At 43.7% G+C, this 19,804-nt stretch overlaps 1 protein-coding gene across 1 annotated transcript; it reads right to left on the bottom strand.

Annotated features, from left to right (window-relative positions):
• Window positions 1–1,641: 1,641 nt before the first annotated feature.
• Window positions 1,642–18,901, bottom strand: hells (helicase, lymphoid specific). Its single transcript, XM_011484053.3, has 24 exons — window positions 18,724–18,901; window positions 18,583–18,626; window positions 16,762–16,874; window positions 16,513–16,628; window positions 15,310–15,432; window positions 15,076–15,114; window positions 14,976–15,003; window positions 14,845–14,897; window positions 14,366–14,410; window positions 13,760–13,987; window positions 11,891–12,073; window positions 11,677–11,820; window positions 11,124–11,320; window positions 10,907–11,000; window positions 9,470–9,631; window positions 8,781–8,923; window positions 8,501–8,645; window positions 7,084–7,167; window positions 5,911–6,030; window positions 5,705–5,821; window positions 5,317–5,476; window positions 3,529–3,625; window positions 3,369–3,445; window positions 1,642–2,059 (listed from the first exon to the last, which is right to left on the bottom strand). The coding sequence occupies exons 2-24, from the start codon at window positions 18,588–18,590 to the stop codon at window positions 1,974–1,976; spliced, it is 2,562 nt and encodes an 853-aa protein (XP_011482355.1). The 5' UTR covers window positions 18,591–18,626; window positions 18,724–18,901; the 3' UTR covers window positions 1,642–1,973.
• Between the last annotated feature and the right edge of the window lie 903 nt (window positions 18,902–19,804).

Raw genomic sequence — 19,804 nt, 5'->3', positions numbered from 1 at the left:
ATTAAATTACCTCATTTTGCAGTTAATCAAAGGGTGAAATTATCAGGTGAACACACTGGTTTTGATCCACTCTTCCTTTATGTAGCAAAACACCAAAAACTGAGCCATTAATGTGGCTTTATTGAGATAACCTCTGAACATCAATGTGCACAGTGAAAGAAACAAATCTGATATGCAGTTTCTTCAATGTATCGGTAAGCAACCTTTACTGTTATACCCTGTTATTATTGTTATTCAATTCAATTATGCTTTATTAATCCCACAGGGGGAAATTTAGGTTTTGTCAGTAGGAGCTGTTGAAATATGTAACATTAGTAGTTTGTTGCCATAAACTATCAGAATGTCCTTCCTGTCAAAGAAGGCTTAATGACAGGGTGGACATTTTTGGTTAATGTTAGCATTTATTGAGCACATTATGGATCTTCACTTAGCAACATGATTCAGTTAGCAAGTAGACTGTGTACTGTTGAACTTGTATATTTGGAATTTAGGAAAGGCTTTTATATTAAATCATATTTCACCATGACAGGGTGGTCATGTTATGCTTGACATCTGACTACACACCTAATATGATTACAATTACTAAACAAAAGTGTAAATATTTACTCTGCAACTTGCCACTGTTTCAGTCTGCAGTGAAGAAACACAAAACGCTGGTTGGGATGTCAGTTAAAAAATTAGGTTTTCTTTAAAAAAAGAGATTCATTCATTTTCTAATTCGTTTTTCCCTTTCAGGGTCACGGGGCTGCTGGAGCCTATCCTGGTCACTTGTGGGAGAAGGCAGGGGGACACCCTGGACAGGTCGCCAGTCTGTCGCAGGGTAGAATGTCCTCAATCACACACCTATTCACTGATGGAGAATTTAGATTAACGATTAACTATGGATAATGTTTATGGACAGTGGGAGGAAGCTGGAGATCCCAGAGAAAACCCACGCGTACATGGGGAGAACATGCAAACTCCACACAGAAAGGACCCCCATTGATGTTCTGGTTCAGGTCCCCCAGCCAGGACTTGAACTGGGGGCCTTCTTGCTGTGAGGGAAGAGCGCTAACCACTGCGCCACCGTGCAGCCCTATATTTAAAGAGACAGTTATCCCAAAATGACAGGGTGGAGAGCAAGGTCAGGGACGTGCGCAAAATGTTCAACAGTATTATGAAGATAAAATTTGCGTGAATAAAATAACTTCTTTTATCAAGTAATGTGCACCAAAATTTTTTTTTATTTAGCATACGTTAACCATTTATTACACACCCTGATGTTAGCAGAACAGTGTTTGGGACATAAAACTGCATACCCGAAGAAAAGAAATTGCATAAATTAGCAAAATCTCAAATTAAGGATCAAATTATTTTACTGATTTGTGTGCAAGTCTTTGGTCAATTATAAGAAGTCAGACTTTAGTTATTCTGCTCCATTTGGTTCATGAATGAGTGATACTCATGGGGACACCAAAGGCACTTTATAGTGATAATGACCCATTTAGTAAAGCTGCAAGCAAGGTTAAAATGTTTTACCTTCAAAAGATTACAATTATTCACTATATAGTGGATAAATAAGACTAAAGGTCTAGCCTCGTCAGCAGTTACTCTTAAAATAATAGAACCACTTCTGGTACCAATAAAAAACAAATCACAACATCAAATAATCAAGTTTTTATTCCAACAAACTCAGAAAAAAGAACAAACAATAACGTCAACCTATTTCTCTCTAAGAGAATCTTGTTTTGGATGCATTAAGTGGCTTCGCTTTATTTGTGCCCATTAGACTGAAAAGCTCCAAACTCTCCAGAGTCGGTTCAAACACTCAGATAACGTGCTTGGAGAACACACAAAACGTCTGGTTACAAAACAGCAAAATAAACAACAAAATGTTCTTAAAAAGTCGTTGAACCAGAGGAACAGTGTTTTCCAGAAGGTATCCACAGACAGACAGCAGTTGGGGGGTCCAGTCCTGAAGTTGTATCAGTCCGTCAGGTCAAAGTGATCCCTGATGACTCTCTGCTTTCCACCACTCGAAAGACTCCCACCTTTTCCTTCACCACGCCCATGTCTTTATCTGCAAGAAATGGGAACAAAGACTCGTCTACGGCATTGTGCTTTCCCGTGTTCTCAATGATTAGAGTCAGATGCTCAAGTTTGGGTTCTTTTCTTAGCCTTTTCTAGCCTATGTACGGCTTCTTTTTGTGGACTACAGTTTGGCCTTTAATGTTATTCAAGCCTCGAGCCAAACTACACCATGCTGGACTCAACACCGCACTGTGCAACTGGACTACAGACTTTTTTTAACCAACCGCAAACAGAGCGTTGGAGTGGGAGAGCACACTTCATCCACCGTTTTAATCAACACGGGGCCCCTCAAGGGTGTGTGCTGAGCCCTCTACTGTACTCTGATCATCTTCATCCAACCTCATCGTGGAAGTTGATGACGACACTACAGGGCTTGGACTCATCAACGACAATAATGACCAATAATGACCTAAACGCCAAAAAGACCAAGGAAAATATTGTTGCCTTCCAAAGACGCAGTAAAAACCCTCAGCCACTTTCCATTGGCACGGTGATGGTGGAGCGGGTGACCAGTTTCTGGGGGTCACTATGACAGAGGACCTATCCTGTAAGGCCCAACAACACCTGTACCACCTGAGGAAACTAAAGACGGCTAAAACCTCCAGGCAGCTGATGGTGAACTTTTACAACGGTGCCATCAGCTGTGTTCCGACATGCAGATCTTTAGTGTGGTTTCACAGCTGCACAAAGGCTGATCAGCAGAGACTCCAACGGGGGGGTGAAAACAGCGGGAAAATCATTGGGACCAGAGATGAGCAGCCTCTACACCACCCGCCGTCTAAAGAGAGTCCACAACATCCTGCATGACCAGCACCATCCAGCCCACCATCTCCTCCATCTGCTGCCCTCAGGAAGGAGGGACAGGTCCATCCAGGCCAGAACAACCAGACTGAGCAACAGCCTAGATCCACAGCCTGTGCGGCTGCTGAACAGTCCCTCCCACCAACCCCCCCCTCCCCCCCTCCAACCTTCTCATCTGAGTACACTGTGAACAGCATAGCTGCTTATCCCAACAGACTGTATAGACTGTAGCCCACACCTTCTCCACCATGAAATAACTGAACTGGACATCAACATCAAGCTGCTATTGACACTGAATGTCTTGTTTTTTTTGTTTTGACCTTGCTGTGTTCCTTTCTTTGTACTGATGTTGCACTTTTGTTATTTATTTATTGGGTATTAATTTTTGAATAATAAGGGTGATTGTCAACGCTCCAAACACAATTTTGTTGTTTTAATGACAAATAAATGAGTATTGAATCTTCTTGATGCTGGAGGACAACAGCTTGTCCACTCACCTATTAAATCACTGCGATCCAGCAAGACCTTCAGGTCCTGGTCACTGATTACCTTCCCTTTGGAAGCCTTCACCTCCCTGAGGGAACACACAGACTAATGAGTTAGAGTGCCAGGAAGAATTGTTGGTTGTCGTTGTATCCATGCTGTGTCAGCACTCACTTCTCTGGCCTCTGGACTTTGAGCAACTCACGCAGCTCGTCCAGATCCACGCAGCTTCTGCTTTGATTCAGCTCAGCTTTCCCGCCTTTAAACTTATCTGAAGAGAAAAGAGAAGGAATGAAACCAAATCCACTCAAATGTTGGAAGAATCTGAGATTCTTGCACAGAAAGTAGGTTCAAAGTACAGTTGGAGTCGATGGTGATCAAGGTGAAATTGAATAGTCTCTCCTTTAAAGATGAAGAGAAAATCGTCGAGGAGCAGCTTTGCTCCACCTGCATGGAACAGCAGCACTTTTCATTCAGGTTTATTTGGTTTAGTTTGAACAACCGTTTCGGATGGTTTCTCTGCATGTCAGAGTTTTCAGCCCATTGACTCAATAAGGGTCTATGCTGCTTCCTGGTGTGTCTTGTCTGTAACCCTTGTGCTATCCTAGGCACTTTAACATTGGGAGTTGGGTCATCTAGACCCACTAGACAGTGCTCTGAACCTTTTTTCTTCAATGATTTGTGATCTTCACTGGTGTCCATGGATTACATGAAATCTTTCCACCTTTATCCACCTTTGTCATGGTAGGGAGAACACGTCAATGTAAGGGTGGGGTCATCTGGACCCCATAGGATAGCACCAGGGGAAAACTTTAGTACTCAGTACATGAATGAGGAATGTCAGGCTAATGAATAACAGCTTGAGTGGACCAGAGCATTGGAGGCAGTTCTCCACTCACTGCTCTCTTCACATCCTTTTAGTCCTGTTTCACAGAGAAGTTACATTGACATTTCCAATGCTCTTGCCCTGTGGGTAGTTATCTTTAGGCTGTAACAAATACAAAATGCATACATTACATAGACATGAATAACATTTCTGTAAATACTATTTCCCTAATGGAGTCAAATGTTTTCCATAGATTTGCTCAGAGAAGAACCATTTCAGAGGATTCAAATCTATGGATGAGAATTGAGCTGTGTCATCTATTCACTTTGTTTTTGGCTGGATTCAGACTGGAAAAGTCTGTTGGTCTGGACCGAGTCTACTTAATTTGGTCCTGAACCTTGCGTTTGGTCTTTATTCAGACGGCCGTCAAGCAGACTTTCCTATTCCGGACCAAAGCTATTAGATCTGTTCAGCCATTGGTCAGGAATTACGAGGGTGGGGCAAAGCAGCTAGAGGCAGAAACAATGGAAGTCCTCCGCTCCGTAGTCCTTGTTGAGATAATTCACTTTTTCCAAACTTTACAAACCAATTCAGAACGTCTGTACCAACGTCAGGTCCAACAGCTTTTACTTTGGTCCCGTGAAGACACGCGGTTACTGGGGAGACGGCTATGGCGGTACGCTGATATGTGCTTATCAGGAAAACAGTGAGAAGCAACGTGTATCACGCTTTTCAATGGGTTTCTGTGTCTCATTGTTGCTCTGCTACTCTGTTAAAATCCCATAATGCCCTGCTACGGTGGCCGTCTTGGTTCAGTTGTCCCACTTCGAGGACGGATTGTATTAAGAGAGGAAACTTGGAGCGAACTGAAGCTAAGTTTGATTGGAAACAAACAGATTCCACCTCCAAAGACGGGTCAGAGACTGGTTCCTGGTCCCGGACCAGGGGCAGCTTGGATGAGCCATTTGAAAGAGTTTGAAAGGACCGCTGGAAACGCTTTTAAAATAGATCAGTGAGGAGTGGGGCTTTAAATGAAAAATCCCCTTTTCTAATGCAACATGGCTGTAGCATGGCCATGTTGCATCAGAACCAGTGTCAAGTCTGTGGACCTCTGACACAGCTCAGCATCTCCTTACTCTTATGGATAACCATCTGCTCCAGCTTCCTCTTGGCCGTGGCCCTCTCCAGGATCTTCTGGTCGATGGTGTTGGCTGTGACCAGTCGATACACCACCACTGGCTTAGTTTGTCCAATGCGGTGACAGCGGTCCTGTGCCTGCAGATCCGCCTGAGGGTTCTGGCAACAGGAGACAAGATTAGACAGAATTTTTAAAAAGTCCAAGATCCAAGGGGCATGGTCTAAATGTTTCAGGTCCTATTCAGTATGTTTTACATTAGTTTTATTCTAATGACGAAGAAATGTTTGTAAAACAGACACTCTGGTCAGAAACTTAGCCGCGTGTACAGGTAAACAGAAGAAAGTGGAAAACCCGAAGTTTTTATCAAAGATTTGTCATGAACTCACCCAATCACTGTCAAATATGATGACTGTGTCAGCAGCTGTGAGATTGATTCCAAGTCCTCCAGCTCTGGTGCTCAGCAAGAAGAGAAAGACCTCAGGATCTTTAGAAAACTTTGAAATCTGACGGAGGACAACCAGGAAAGAACGGTAAGACTGAGGCTGAACTGGAGACCAAATCAGACAACTGACTGGTGAATTTTTAAACTTACATTTTCATCTCTCTCAGCGTAGGACATGCTGCCGTCCAGCCGACTGTACTGCAAGCTTCGCAGGTAACAGTAATCCATCAGAATGTCCAAGATGGACGTCATCTGACTGAAGATCAAAACCTGGAGGCAACACAACCAATCACACGGACAATTACCGTACATCCACACAACCAGGCGGGTCAGAGGACTCTCCATCAGACACACCTAGAAAGTCTGTCAAGCACTTCAGAGTTCAACAAGTTTTTCAGTCAATTCAACCGTTTTACACCGAAGCTCAAGTTCCAGTGTTGACTTTCTTTCAACAACCGTTTATGCAATCAACACCATTCCAGCAGATTCTGTCGCTTTGCTCCCCGGCAGAATCCGCTGGCTCCCGTTGATGGCATAAACGGTCGGAGAGCTACGGTATGTCAGAGCGTCTGCCATTTCTGTGTTACTGGCGACATGTCCGGTGTTAAAGGGTTAACTTATTTCAGGATTGCTTCAGGACTGAGGCGGTCTCAAAGCGCGCCACAAAAACATTCACACTGGACTTTGTTCATTACAATCCAATTTAGTCCAGAACATTTCAGTCAGGCCAAAATGTCTCCAAAATCAGAATAAAGTGTTCTGCTAGAAAAGATTTGAGATGAGACGGGGGTTTTCTGTTTCAAGATTTACATGTTAGTTCTAGAATTCTGAGTGTTTTCAAGTGTAACCAGTTCAGTGGCCGTGTGGTAGAGACGGGAAGGTTGTGGGTTCAAATCTATGGTTGAGTCATACAAAGACTTTAAAAAGGCTCCACACTCAGCATTAAGGGGTTAGGTTGGGGGGGTGAACCACCAAATGGTTCCCGAGTGCGGCTGTGTCTGCAGCTCGCCGCTCCCTCAGGGGAGGAGTCGAATGCAGAGACGACTAATGAGACTTTAGACTTCAACTTCTGCATCAATAACCGTAGAAGCTGTGGTTCCAGAAAAACCACCAGCTCAGTATCCGTGTCCTGTCAATATCTAGAGACATATCCGGCTGAACCGTAACTCTCCATCTGTCTGAACACGGTTCTGAAAGAAACCCGGCTTGTCTGTTTGCTTCAGGTAAGAGTGATGTTCTAGGATGTCAGGGGGCTTTCTGATAAATAAATGCACAAAGTGACAAGATCCAGAGAAAGAGGTGAGTAGAGGCTTTCTGCTTTACCTTGTGCCCTCTCTTTTTCAGCTCAGGTAATAACCGGTCAAGTATGAGGAACTTCCCAGAGCTCTGAACCAGCTCTTCATCGATCTGCAACAAAGAACATGCAATAAAGTCAAACGCCTGAAGGTTCTCACTCATCCAAGTCATGTGATCCAGGATTCTGATCTCCAGATCAACTGGAATTTAAGAGAGGAAGAGAGTGGTTTCCATCTGGGTCATTGAGCAGTGGACCGGCTCTAACTCACTGTTATACGGTCGCTATACCAGTTTGTTGTGATGAAGAGAGAGCTGAGCCAGAAAGCAAAGCTCTTAATTTATTCAAATACTCACCTATACTCGCGCTGCCTCAAAAAAGCCCAGGACATTCTTAAGGACATTTCACACCCTGGACACTCCCTCTTTGAACTGTTGCCATCAGGGAGAAGGTTCAGGTCAATCAAAACAAGGACTGACAGATTCAAGGAAAGTTTTTATCCCGTAGCAATAACTACATTAAACGCTGTAAAGAACAAGCCATAAATGGAAACATGACAGAATGTTCACGCGTGTGTGGGTTATGTCTGCTGTATTTTATATTGTTTTTATACTATTTATTGTGATTTTATTTTTTACTATTTTTACTATTTGACTATTTTTGCACCTTAATCTCGTTGTACAATGTTGCAATGACAATAAAGACTATCTATCTATCTATCTATCTATCTATCTATCTATCTATCTATCTATCTATCTATCTATCTATCTATCTATAGTCATGAGCTGGGAGTCATAACCCCCAGAAAAGAGGTCCTGAATACAAGCGGCTGAAATGAGTTTCCTCTGTAGGGGGGCTGGGCGCTTCCTCAGAGATAGGGGGAGGAGCTCGGAGTAGAACCTCCTTCACATCCAGAGGAGCCAGTTGAGGCGGCTGGGCCATGTGGTCCAGATGCCTCCTGGACGCCTCCCTGGGGAGGAGTTCCGGGCATGTCCCACTGGGTGGAGGCCCCCGGGAGGACCCAGGCAAGCAGACAGACATAGTCTCTCGCCTTGGGGTGCCCCCAGAGGAGCTCCCCTTCTAAGGTGGGGGAAGTCTGGGCTTCTTTGCTTAGACCAGGGGCGTCAAACTCCAGGCCTCAAGGGCTGACCTCCTGCTGGTTTTTCAGAAATCCTGCCTCAACTGCTTCCGATTGCCTGGATCAGGTGTGTTTAGCCAATAAGGAGCTTCAATGGCAGGTTGGTTAGAAAACATGCAGGACACTGGCCCTTGAGGCCTGGAGCTTGACACCTGTGGCTTAGACTGTTGCCCCCACGAATCCGTTCCAGATGAGAGTAATAGATGGATGGATGGATATTTAAATGTATCCTTCCATAAATCAGTGTCCTCCAGGTCCAACCATCCATGTTAGAAAAGGTTTCAAAGCAGCACCTGCATGATCCTCACCTTGAACTCCTGCGTGGCCGGATCCAGAGGATACTCCACCAGGTACGGATGGTTGCAGCACCGCTTCAGCAGCATCAACACATTCTGCAGCTTCAGGTTGATCTGAGAATCCAGTGGACTTTGAGCATTCAGAACCGGAGTGGAGCTGTGTGGAGTAGAGGAAGAATGATGTGAGCCGTCCATTTGTGCAGACTGCTAATGTGACAGAGGAGTCCGGTCCTGCCTCTCACTCTATGGAGGCTGCTTTTACATAAACATGGTGTTTTTTGATGAAGCTGACCTCTGTTCAGCTTCCTTTTGAACCCTCTCCAGATATTTCTCCAGTGCAAATGGCGTGTCGTCATGCGTGTCTCTGTAGTCAACCACCCTCCGACTTCGACGTTTGGGTCTGCCGCTCGGCGTCAACGCAACCGGAGCCTCCGTCTGAATAAAGCATGGGAGGAGCCACAGATGAGTCTTCACTTGCACTTCTCTGATGAACAACGAACCGACACACAATCCCTTACAACAGTGTAACGTGATAAGAGGTATAAATAATTACAGCTAAGTGGAATTGTATGGCACAGAAAAGCTTCTAAACATGAAGCCAGCAGGCCAGGATTTGGCTGAACCTTTGAAAAAGCAACAACAACAAAAGTTCTCCAAGAAAAGACCTGCCCTCAAAAAAGCCAAAGTAAATTGATCCATTTTTTCAAAATCCCGCAGTAGAAAAGCTACTCATTATGCTGATGTTGATGCATGATGGACAGAAACACTCCTTCTATCCTGCAGCAGTCCTGGACTCCAAGGACCAGATTGCTTTTGTAGTTTCGGAGTGCAAACGTCTCCCCTACGACATACTCAAACTCTGCCTAAAACCTGATGAAAATGGATTTTGGGCATCATTGGGAAGCAAGCTGGGAAAGACAGTTGGTTCTGTAGTTTGTAGAAGTCGTTTACGTTTTATACACCGATATCATGTCATCCTACCTTTTCCTGGCCCAGCATTTTGGCAATGCTTTTGTTGACCACAGCAGTGTAGAAAAGCTCCTGTTTGGGGGTCAACGGCGCATAAACCACAATCTCTTTTTTAGGAGGAACCTCCAGGGTCACGTCAGACTTCAGCCTCCTCAGCAGGAATGGGGTCAAAATCTGTGGGGTGGGGGGCAAAATCATCAAAAAAATATTCCACAAGTAAGACACTGTGAAGGATGCTGAATGGGAGTAGTGCAGACATAAAACCAGTTTGAGTTTCATTAAATCAAACAAAAGCGGCTATCTGCTGCTTTTGAGATGGCTACGAAGTAGGAAAGACTGAGATTTTCATTTGATCCATCAAATCCTGCGCACGGCGCAATGAGCCCGTCAGTGCTGATCATGAGATGAGTGTGCACTGAGTGCAGCCTGACTGTTAGAAATGAGGAAATGAGTGTGTAGTGTTGTGTGGACATCCTACAGCCGTTCCACAGACACTTGTGTGTCACCTGCACACCTGTGAATCCGTGCAGCAGTAGGGGGTCAGTGCACCCACCTCACTAATGATCAGAGTGCTACGTAAGGGAAACTTGCAACAGCATTACCCGTACGTCACAAGTGGGGATAACTTCATAACCTCTGCAAATACTTCACGATACACACATGTACCGTCCATTTTCATGACGTTCCATACGGTGGCCGCACGAGCCTCAGGGGAACTGCAAGACACACCTGCACTTCCTTTAAGATGCTGTGGCCCCCCATTGTTGACCCTCCTCAGGCCCGGACCTGCAGCGTCTGTACGGGTCAGCCGCCCGTACCGTCACATGACTACGGCCTTGAAGCATTTGCAAAGATAATGAAAGTAACGAGCGCCCATTACGTACGGGTGATGCTGTCGTTTGATGTCCTTACACCACAACCAAGTACTCGTTAAGAAGGTGCGAGTACTGGCTCTTTACTGTGGGGGTGTCCACATGATACATACGTGTCTGTGGGACACCCATTGGACGTCCACACAAACGCTGCTCCGACTGTGTGATTTCTAACAGCCTGCAACACCACGAACGGACGCCGTGCATAGTCCGCAGGATTTGGTGGAGTTTCAGAAATGGTTGGTACAACGCGTCTACTTCAACCTTATGTGTTGAAAGACCGAGCAGTCTATGGTCTGGACAGTTCCCACAGTTCACTTGTGTGCCCGTGAAGATTTGCCCTTTTTTCACCTGCACATCGACCCGTACGGGTCGATGTGCAGGTGAAAAAAGGGCAAATCTTCACATGGACCCCTCCGGGCCGATGTGACTGAGGTTTCCGTCTCACTATATGGTCAAATTTAAGCAAAAACACAGTTTATGATCATGGAGAATCCGTGTCCTACTGAAATCATGAGAATCATGAAGCCTTTTCAACAATATCTGCTGGGGCTGTAGATCAAGAGTTAGGACCCACCTGGTGCAACATGCTCAGGATGTTCTGCTCACGCTCCGACACCTTCAGGCTCTCAGGCTCGCCGAGGCTGTTGATGTCAAACCACGACTCGAAGCTGGACGACAAACATGTTCACAGGTCTCAGCTGGGACGTCTGCATGCCAGTCACAGCTAGCAACTCTAAACTCCTCAAGTTGAGACGTGCAAACAGGTCACACACAGCAGCTACACCAATCACCTCTTGAGGTCGTCAAAAACCTCTGGCAGGAGGAAGTTGAGAAGGGACCAGAGCTCAGCCAGGTTGTTCTGCAGCGGCGTTCCGGTCAGGAGGAGCTTGTTGTCAGTCGGAAGCGTCTTCAGCTCTCGCACCAGCCGACAATTCAGGTTTTTGATCCTGTGACCTTCATCCACGATGAGATACTTCCACTGAAAGCGCTGAAGGACAAGCCAGAGGCGGCCATTCTTACTCGGGAGTCCAAAAGAAGGGAAGCCTCTCAAAAAAAATCTAAAATGTTCCATCTCTTCCCGGTTGTTTTTTTGTTGTTTTAAACTGAAAGTGAATTTGTTCACTTTGTACACTCAAGCTGTATGACCCAAAAAATGTATGTTGGCAAAAGAAATTATAAATATTTAAGAGAAAATTTGACAAATAAGCATCACAATTCAACATTGCTTCATCTTCTACACAGCAGACCCACACGCTTGGAACACTGGAATACCCTCCTGTTGTGCACTGATGGACTTCACCTGTTGTGCATCATTTGAACAGGCTCTATAACATGTAACGGTACCTGTAGAAATTTTCTGTCAATCATGGAGATCTCGAAAGAGGTGATAACCACAGGACACATGTTGAGGGGCCCCTGAGGCCTCCTAATCTGCTTCAGCAGCTTGGCCCTCTCCGGCTGGGGGCCGTGGTAGAGCAGCACAGACACCTGAGACAAATGTGACACAGATCAGATCCCAGAAGACCAAACCAGAACCTTGATCTAGTCCTTTCCTCACGTCTGGTGTGAACCGCTTGAACTCATTGATCCAATTGGGCAGAGTCGAAAGAGGGGCCACCACCAAGAAGGGGCCCATCACGGTTTTCTCTATCATCATGGCGATATGAGCGATGCACTGGATGGTCTTTCCCAGCCCCATCTCATCCGCCAGGATCCCGTTGATGCCGTTCTCCCACAACATCTGCAGGCACAAAAGAAAAACAATAACGGACGAGAACCTCCGCTGATCTGGAGCTGCAGTTCCACCACACGGCACCTCCAAGGTCACTTCAGAGAGACGGACAAATCCATCGAATGAACTGCATTTCTATTGATGTTCAGTCGAGTCCACATCAGAAACTGAAACCGTTCAGTCCAGAGCAGAAACACGAACACAGAGTTCAAATGACAAACATCAAAATGTCTTTGGCACCACATTGACTGGTTTGGAACCAATGCTTTAGATTGGAATTGTTTTTACATCCATCACCCATTGGTCGTCCAGCCTCCACTGGAAACTCAACCATTTTCTGTCTCTGACATGCATTATTACTCGTGTTAGCGTTTGTCTGAAGCTATAGATCAATGTTTTTAGGAGTTATTCATGTCAGCAGTTTTACTGTTTGAGTTATAAGCAAAGTCTGAATCATTTTCATAGCAGCACTTTAAACAAAAGCAGCCATAAAGAGATGAGGAAACACATTTGATCAAAAATGTCTTAAAATAATGAAGAACCTTTTACAGCAGACGTCTCCAACTGTTTTACGGTTTAATGTCAGACCGTATTTTCACACTCTGGTCTGCACCAGGCTCAGTCCAATTCCTTTTTCCAGCCTCCAGTTTCTCTTCACTTTTGAGGATAAAGTTTACCTTCATCCTCTGTAAAATATCTGCAGCTGCTTTAAACTTCATTTGTTCACTAGATTTCATGTAGGAACCATTATAATGGGACGGAGATTGACCTTTAACCCATAACTGTCAATGTGGAAACCAAAAAAATCAGACGCCAACATCAGCCTTGTCTGACTTTAAGGATGAGACGGATAAATGCAAAAAAAAAAGTCTGAAAGAACTTTATTAGCAGCTTGATTGTAACAATAGACAGCTGGTTGCTGAATATTCTGCATTATTATGGTCTGTGGGAAGAATTGTAATAAATCCATATTTGAAGTAAAGACTCCTGGTTTTTGTCTGTTAAATGCAGATTTCTTTTATTTTGAAGACAGAGGTTCTTCTTCTGTTTCCTCATCGACTCTTTTCTACCAGCAGAAACGTTTCAGATACCTTTGTTTGTTTGGCCAAACATTACTTTAAAGTGTGTATTTTTGTCACACTGATCCTAATAAACTCCTAAGGTGCACATGCAGCTTTTCTGGTCTTCAGAAAAGACACATCAGTGCAACGCTGGACGCTGCAGGTTCCCTGAACCCTGTGGCCCGTGGAGAGGAAGAAAAGCACAACGACCAGCTTACAGCTGATGAAATTCATTTCTGTAAAAATATACATTAAAGACGCTTTTAAGTGAAGTTTTTCCAGTCAAACGGGGCGCTTTTAGGACGTAGTGGATGGACTTTAAACACGGGACCGAGCGACTCGAGTGACTAGTTTCCAAAATAAAACTTCTATCAGAATTAGAATGGAACAAACTGTAGGTGGTCTTTTTTCCCCCTCTGTGGTCCGGTACCAACTATCGCATGGACCAGCACCGGCCCGGGGGTTGGGGCCCCCTGTTTGGGGGCATTTCCAAACTTTTTGTACAATAAGCTCATCAAAGCATCTCTAGAGACCGGCCATGATCGGTTTGTAAACCACAAACGTCAAACCTTATGGTGTTTCCACAGAAGGCAAAATCTCCACAACCCACCCATGTCAAACGCTCCTCACTTACCCGGAGCCACTCGATGCCTTCGATCTGGTACCACCTCATGATGCCTCCAGTGAAGAGCTGTGGCTGCTGGACAGGAACGGGCTGTCCGTCCACCTTTCTGTCGGGGTGCAGCAGATGCTTGGCTTTTTCTCGAACGCTTTCCGACAGCCGGTTCTTTATGTCCTGGTTCGAATCGCTCATCTTCTCTATGTCCTCTGCCTCTAGTTTCTTAGGAGCCGGCGCTTCAGCCTGAAAACCAGATGTAACAAACATGACTCAGCAAGTTTCCTGCAAACCACCACCATCCAGATTTGAACCGTTGATTTTCACATTTGCCCTGAAGTGAAGCTGGGGGTATGAGGACGCTCTGCTGAGTGAAAAGGAGCCGCTATGTCCATCTTAATCTTTTTCATTCAAGCTACATTTATTTACAACAAATACTTTGGAGTTTACAGCTTTTTATTGATTGATTTATCATTTTTCCTTCACTTTAAGCTGCTCTTCTGCACTTTAGTCTTCTTCAGGTCAAAGGGTTCTGGGGGTTCTATTCGAGTTCAGGACATTTCTTCCAACAAGTGGACGAGTTTGAAATTGTTCCAACTCCACATGACAGTAAAGAAAGCTCACCACTTCCTCCACTTTTGATTTCTTTGCAGCCTGCGTCATGATTTCCTGTTAGATGAAAGTCAAACAGAAGCAGACTGTGAACGAGAATAAAGACAAAGCTGCACAACAAATATCGCGATATTAGTGAACAATATTGGGATGACGGTATAATATGAACAAATAGAAAAATAACCAAAGAGATCATTTCCATTTCACAGCAACAGTTTAATTTAAATAAGAGCCTAAATAACATAAATTAAACTCCAGATGACCCTCGTCTACACAGGAGGCCCACATCCAACATAGAAGGGGTCGATCCGGTTGGATGGTCAGATGCATAAAAGGATTTATTTCATACGTTAAATACTTCAAGCTGCCACAAAATGTATTTTTAGCACATTTAAGGAAACCACTTTCGGCGTCTTTTGCGACATGCATACTGCATATATCGCCATGACGATACATTTGTAATGAATTGTTCCGGCCTAAAAGACGCCAACCTCCTTTGACATCACGTCTGCTATTTTGTAGTCCCTCTTCCTCTTCTTCTTGTCTAAAAAAAGGAAGAAACAAACTTAGCATCTCTTGGTACAAAAACACAGAGCTGCTAGTGTAATAGTAGTAAATTCACCTTTCTCAGGATCCGTTTTGGCAGCAGTCTGTGAATGAGATCAATAATCTTTGAAATGTTCAGATGAAGAAACTAAACAGATATAGAATGAGTGATGCACCTTTTTAGTCTTCTCCAGCTTCTCCTTCCTGACTTTTTCCTGAAACGGCATCTCCAGTTAGAAACCCTCATCCACACACACACACACACGCGCACACACACACACACACACACACACACACACACACACACACACACACACACACACACACACACACACACACACACACACACACACACACACACACACACACACACACACACACACACACACACACACACACACACACCATACCTCATTCTGCTGCTGCTCCATTTTCGTCAGCAGGAATTTGGAGTAAATGTTGCTCTTCTGAAGCAGATGCTGCAGACGTTTGTAGCGTATGTCCTGGGAATCCCTCTCCCATGACTCGCGAGCCTGACGACAAACACATCATCCAACACAATTTCACTTCATCCTTAGACAAAAGCGGATCAAGAGTCCGGCCTTCAGGATCTGCATGTGTTCATTTTTAGCTGACAAGGTTAAAACAACCACACTCCAAGCGTCGTTTAGTTGCATGTTCAGAAAATAAAACAACACAAACAACAATAGAATCAATGAAAAGGCAAGTTTGCACCTTTAGTGCACTTATTGCACAACTTTCTACATTTGTCGCAGACAGACATGAGCATTTTAAACTCTCAAAGTTCAAACCTTCACAGAAAAAGAATTAGAGAATGAAAATAAAGATTGAAGATCTTATCTCTGCACAGCAGGCACTGCATGGAGGAAATTGATTGACAAGCCCAACAGCCAATCAGGACAGAGCGCACACTACGCTAAAGAGATTGATAGGGAAACAGGCCATACAACCATTTTATCTTTTGGCTGTCCGTGGATTGTTTATCATGTTGAAAAAAGCCTCCTCACTGGGTACCAGATGTGTGCACATGTGGTGACTTTTTGAGTATGTGGTGGTGGTGACATTTTCCCTCAATCTGGTCCTTGGCGTCCAGGACGGCGTCCTTTCATCCCTCTGAACAGGAAGGCGGGACTTCAGTCCACACGCCTCAGCAGTCCAAAAATGGACCAACCTGAGCTCCGCCCACATGGTCATCAAAGAACGTGCCTTTCGTTATGCATGACCTCGAGCTCTAATAAAAGTAAAACACGTTCTGAAGCCTCCCATAATTATTGTGAATAGAAATGAAAAAGAATTCATCAAATGTATTTTTTAATCAGACTGACCATTCATTTAATTTTGGGGGTCAATCTGGACTCTTTCAGTAGGAAGTTGCTCCCCTTTACAGCCTGCATCTAGGCGTCTTTTGAGCAGTCGCATATCTCTGGTCTGACTTCAATTAAGAAATGGAAAGTGGGCGGGGCTTGCTTCTGTCAGCAGTGAAGCCACTAAACTGCTCCTTTGGGTTTCCATGTTGACCAAACGTTCCCTGATAGTCGGTTTTATCAAAGGAATCAGATCGGGATCGGATGTGACTGAGACAGAACACACACCTTCTCTATCATCATCTTCTCCTTCCTCTCTCCTTCCTCCATCAGCTGCTTCTCTTCAGCTTCCATTTCTTTGGTGATGACCACCTCAGACATGGCCTCTCCCTTCACACTCCCATCTTTAAAGGAAAGAACACGTGACGTCATCACAGCCAACGGCTTCACAACCATCCAAACAGTAGAGAAAACAAAACCCATTTCCTTTGAGGAATCCAGATTTTTAGATGTGTGTGAGGGGTTGCTGTCACCGACCGTTGCCGTCTCCATGAGGGTCCACGGCTGTCTCCATGGCGGTGCCCAGCGGCTGCTCGGACTCGTCGGGTTTTGGACACTGAGGAGATGAGCTTCGGGTTTCCTCCTTCATGCTTCCAACACAGGAAGACAATGATGACTTTACAAGGAGGCAGGGCATTCTTTGCAGCTTAGAGAATCCTAAGACGTCTTGAATGAAATGCAGATGATGCGTTTGCTATCAGGACCACATCCAGGCCAGAGGCAGACATGGAGACCGGCTTTATTCATTAAAGCTTCTGTCTTCATGCACGGAACACAGAAACATCTTCAAAACAACCATGAAATTAGAAAAAAGAAATCAAATCAAATCTAGAAGATCAGTCCAACTAAAAAGTTGTGTTCTAAAACAATAGAAACATTTCTTTCAGGGCCCACTAGGATCACTTTTTGATCCATCGCATTTCCAGAGGACTTTAAATTGTGATGATGTCGTCTTTTTTTGTTTATTTTTGCCATAATCAATAACTCCTGTGTTGTTTTCTATGACATAGTTTCTGCAGAACAGCAGGAGTTTGTTAGAAATTCACCTCCACGTTTTGGGCCATTAAGTCGATATTTTAGACAAATTGTGCATTTTGTGGTCCAAGCACTACATTTGGCTTGGATGTACCGCAGGATCCTTCTTTCAGAAAAGCACAGCTGCCTCAAGAAAAATCCACCATGGTGGCCATTTTAAAGATGGCGGCTACTCACGCAATTGTTACAAAAATATGTAAAGTCTATTTGCCCCAGTCTCAACAATTAAACTTCAGTTCTACCTACAGAATACTACTTATGTACATTATTTTTACATAAATAAATATATTTTTAAAAAAAAGCTCTTTAGACTAATTTGCTTTTCTGAAAGACGGGACCGTAGAGTAAATCCAGGCCAAACTAGAGGACTGTACCACAAAATGCACAATTGTTTTAAAAACCGGCTCCACTGTGTTGGCGTGGGGCAAGCCTTCCCGCACTTCCCCTTCCAGAGAGCTCTCTGTTTACACCCGTTTACTCTTCACAGCTCTAACCTAACATTAGCGGTGCGACAAAAACAGTGGTCAATATCAGATCTGTCCAGTCGTCCAGTTCTGATCCAGATTCCAGCTCAGACCAGGAAAACAAAGACGTTCATGGATCTGTTTGTGGATGATCAGAATGGAGCAGATTTCAATAAAGAAATACTCGGAAGTTACATTTTACTGACCGCTCCATCATGAGAAATATGCATCAATACCATGTTTTATTGGAGTGGTTCTTTCAGAAAAGATCAAACAAAGAGTGGCTACACTGTGCTGCATTGGCTCAATGTGGGTCTAACATTTAAAATAAGTTCAAACAAGAAGGACATAAAAATAAATAAAATAATTCTTGTTTATTGTAAGTCAAGAGTCTGAACAGAAAAATCAAACCAACATTAATACGACAACAGGAATGCAGAGAGCAAAGCCCTTTTTTGTAAAAAGGAAAAACAGCATGTTTAAAAAGGTCACGTGCTATTTTGAAAAGGTGCAAACTTTTCAAAATAAATGTTTTGCAACTAGTAAAGAACATCCCCTCTGGCGTTTTAACCACACATAAACCCTGAGTGAGTGAGAACACCAACACGTTTGCTTCCACTGAACGTGGGTGTGTTACAGACCAGTAGAAGTGGCTCCGAATCAATCCATTATAATGAAAGCAACTAAAAGTTGTCTGTATGCTATTGAATACAGGGCGGGGGAATAAACAGTATATTATATGCATGCTGCTACTTTTTACATAACTGCGCATCTTCTTATTTCCAATATTAGAACTTACCAGCTCATTTTAGTCAAGAGTGGAGGAAGAGATTCCGCTTTGAGCTAAAAATAATAATCATAAGCAAATAAAAATTGAATTAAACAACAGTTAAGCAGTTTAGCCAGCAGCACCCGTAAGTTTATTAACATTGTTGCTTACCACCAGTAAAACAAAGAAACTTGTAGTTATTAATCCAGTTTCTAAGTGTGCAACAACGCAAGTAAGTTATTTCAAAATTCTATGAAAATGTGCAAATAACACCGTCGCTATCTTGGAACCCACGTTAAAGGTGCAGAGAAAAGTTCGTGGTCTCTAAAGTTCCTTCAATAGATTGAATGTAGATCCGGTTTCATCCCTCAAAAATAAAAAATTGTTTGAACTTTGTGTGTTGCAGTGAAGGAAAACAGATGGGAACAGCTTTTATTTTGAAGGCAAGACCTACGTCACTTCCAGCGTGTCCGTCTACAGTAGTTCTGACTTGAACCAGGCGGAGGGTTACACAACAGGCGGAGCTACAACAATTTCGCGCCAGTACAGACGAAACCATTACATCTGAAATAGGGGGAAAGTTTAATCTTGTAAAGGCAGACAATGCAGTAAAGTGCAAATTATCACAGAAAAGTTAAATGATTGTGAAAAATGAAAATGCTTAGGTGGCAAATCTATACATACAAACACACATTAGACACATAAATATAGCTAAATATGCTTTTTAAACAAACACACACACCTCCAGATGGAAGTACCAGGACAGTTGCCGCGAACGCAGGATCAAAGAAAAATGTTTATCACTGTCAAAAAGCAGGTTGGCGTTGTTGGTAAAAGTTTAATTCAGCTTTAAATTATTTATTTTTTTGCTTTAAACTGAATTTATCTTCTAAAAATGAGAAGCATTATTGTAGGCAAACTTCAAAACAATGTTTTTTTAAGTAAGTTCCTCTAATGGTTGTAAAATTCCACCCTGCGAGTAAATGAGTTGCACTAATGGAGCTTTGATTTTCTTCACTTGATCAATCTGGTGGTGCACCATTTATGTTTTACACACACAAACGAGGTAGAATCTGTAGTTTAAGAATGGTTCTTTATTGGGGCTTCTAAAACCTGCATGACGCAGTGGGAAAAATGGTGCTGCAGTGTGCAAATTGTCCATAGCCATATGTGAGGATGACGTTTACACTCTATTTGTGTTGCTTTTCATTTGTCTGCATTGTAGCTTCACAATGAAAACAGGGATGACCCA

Source organism: Oryzias latipes, chromosome 15 (assembly GCF_002234675.1).
Source record: "Oryzias latipes chromosome 15, ASM223467v1".
In the NCBI taxonomy this organism is placed as follows: domain Eukaryota; kingdom Metazoa; phylum Chordata; class Actinopteri; order Beloniformes; family Adrianichthyidae; genus Oryzias; species Oryzias latipes.
This window is presented reverse-complemented; position numbering and strand designations above follow the sequence as displayed.

What these genes read in the sequence shown, in the direction of transcription:
- hells (XM_011484053.3), bottom strand. An exon ending in TCAAGCGGTTCACACCAGAC is followed by an intron (nt 11,821 to 11,890) that starts GTGAGGAAAGGA and finishes CATTTGTCTCAG; the next exon opens with GTGTCTGTGCTGCTCTACCA. An exon ending in CAAAAGGAAGCTGAACAGAG is followed by an intron (nt 8,646 to 8,780) that starts GTCAGCTTCATC and finishes TACTCCACACAG; the next exon opens with CTCCACTCCGGTTCTGAATG.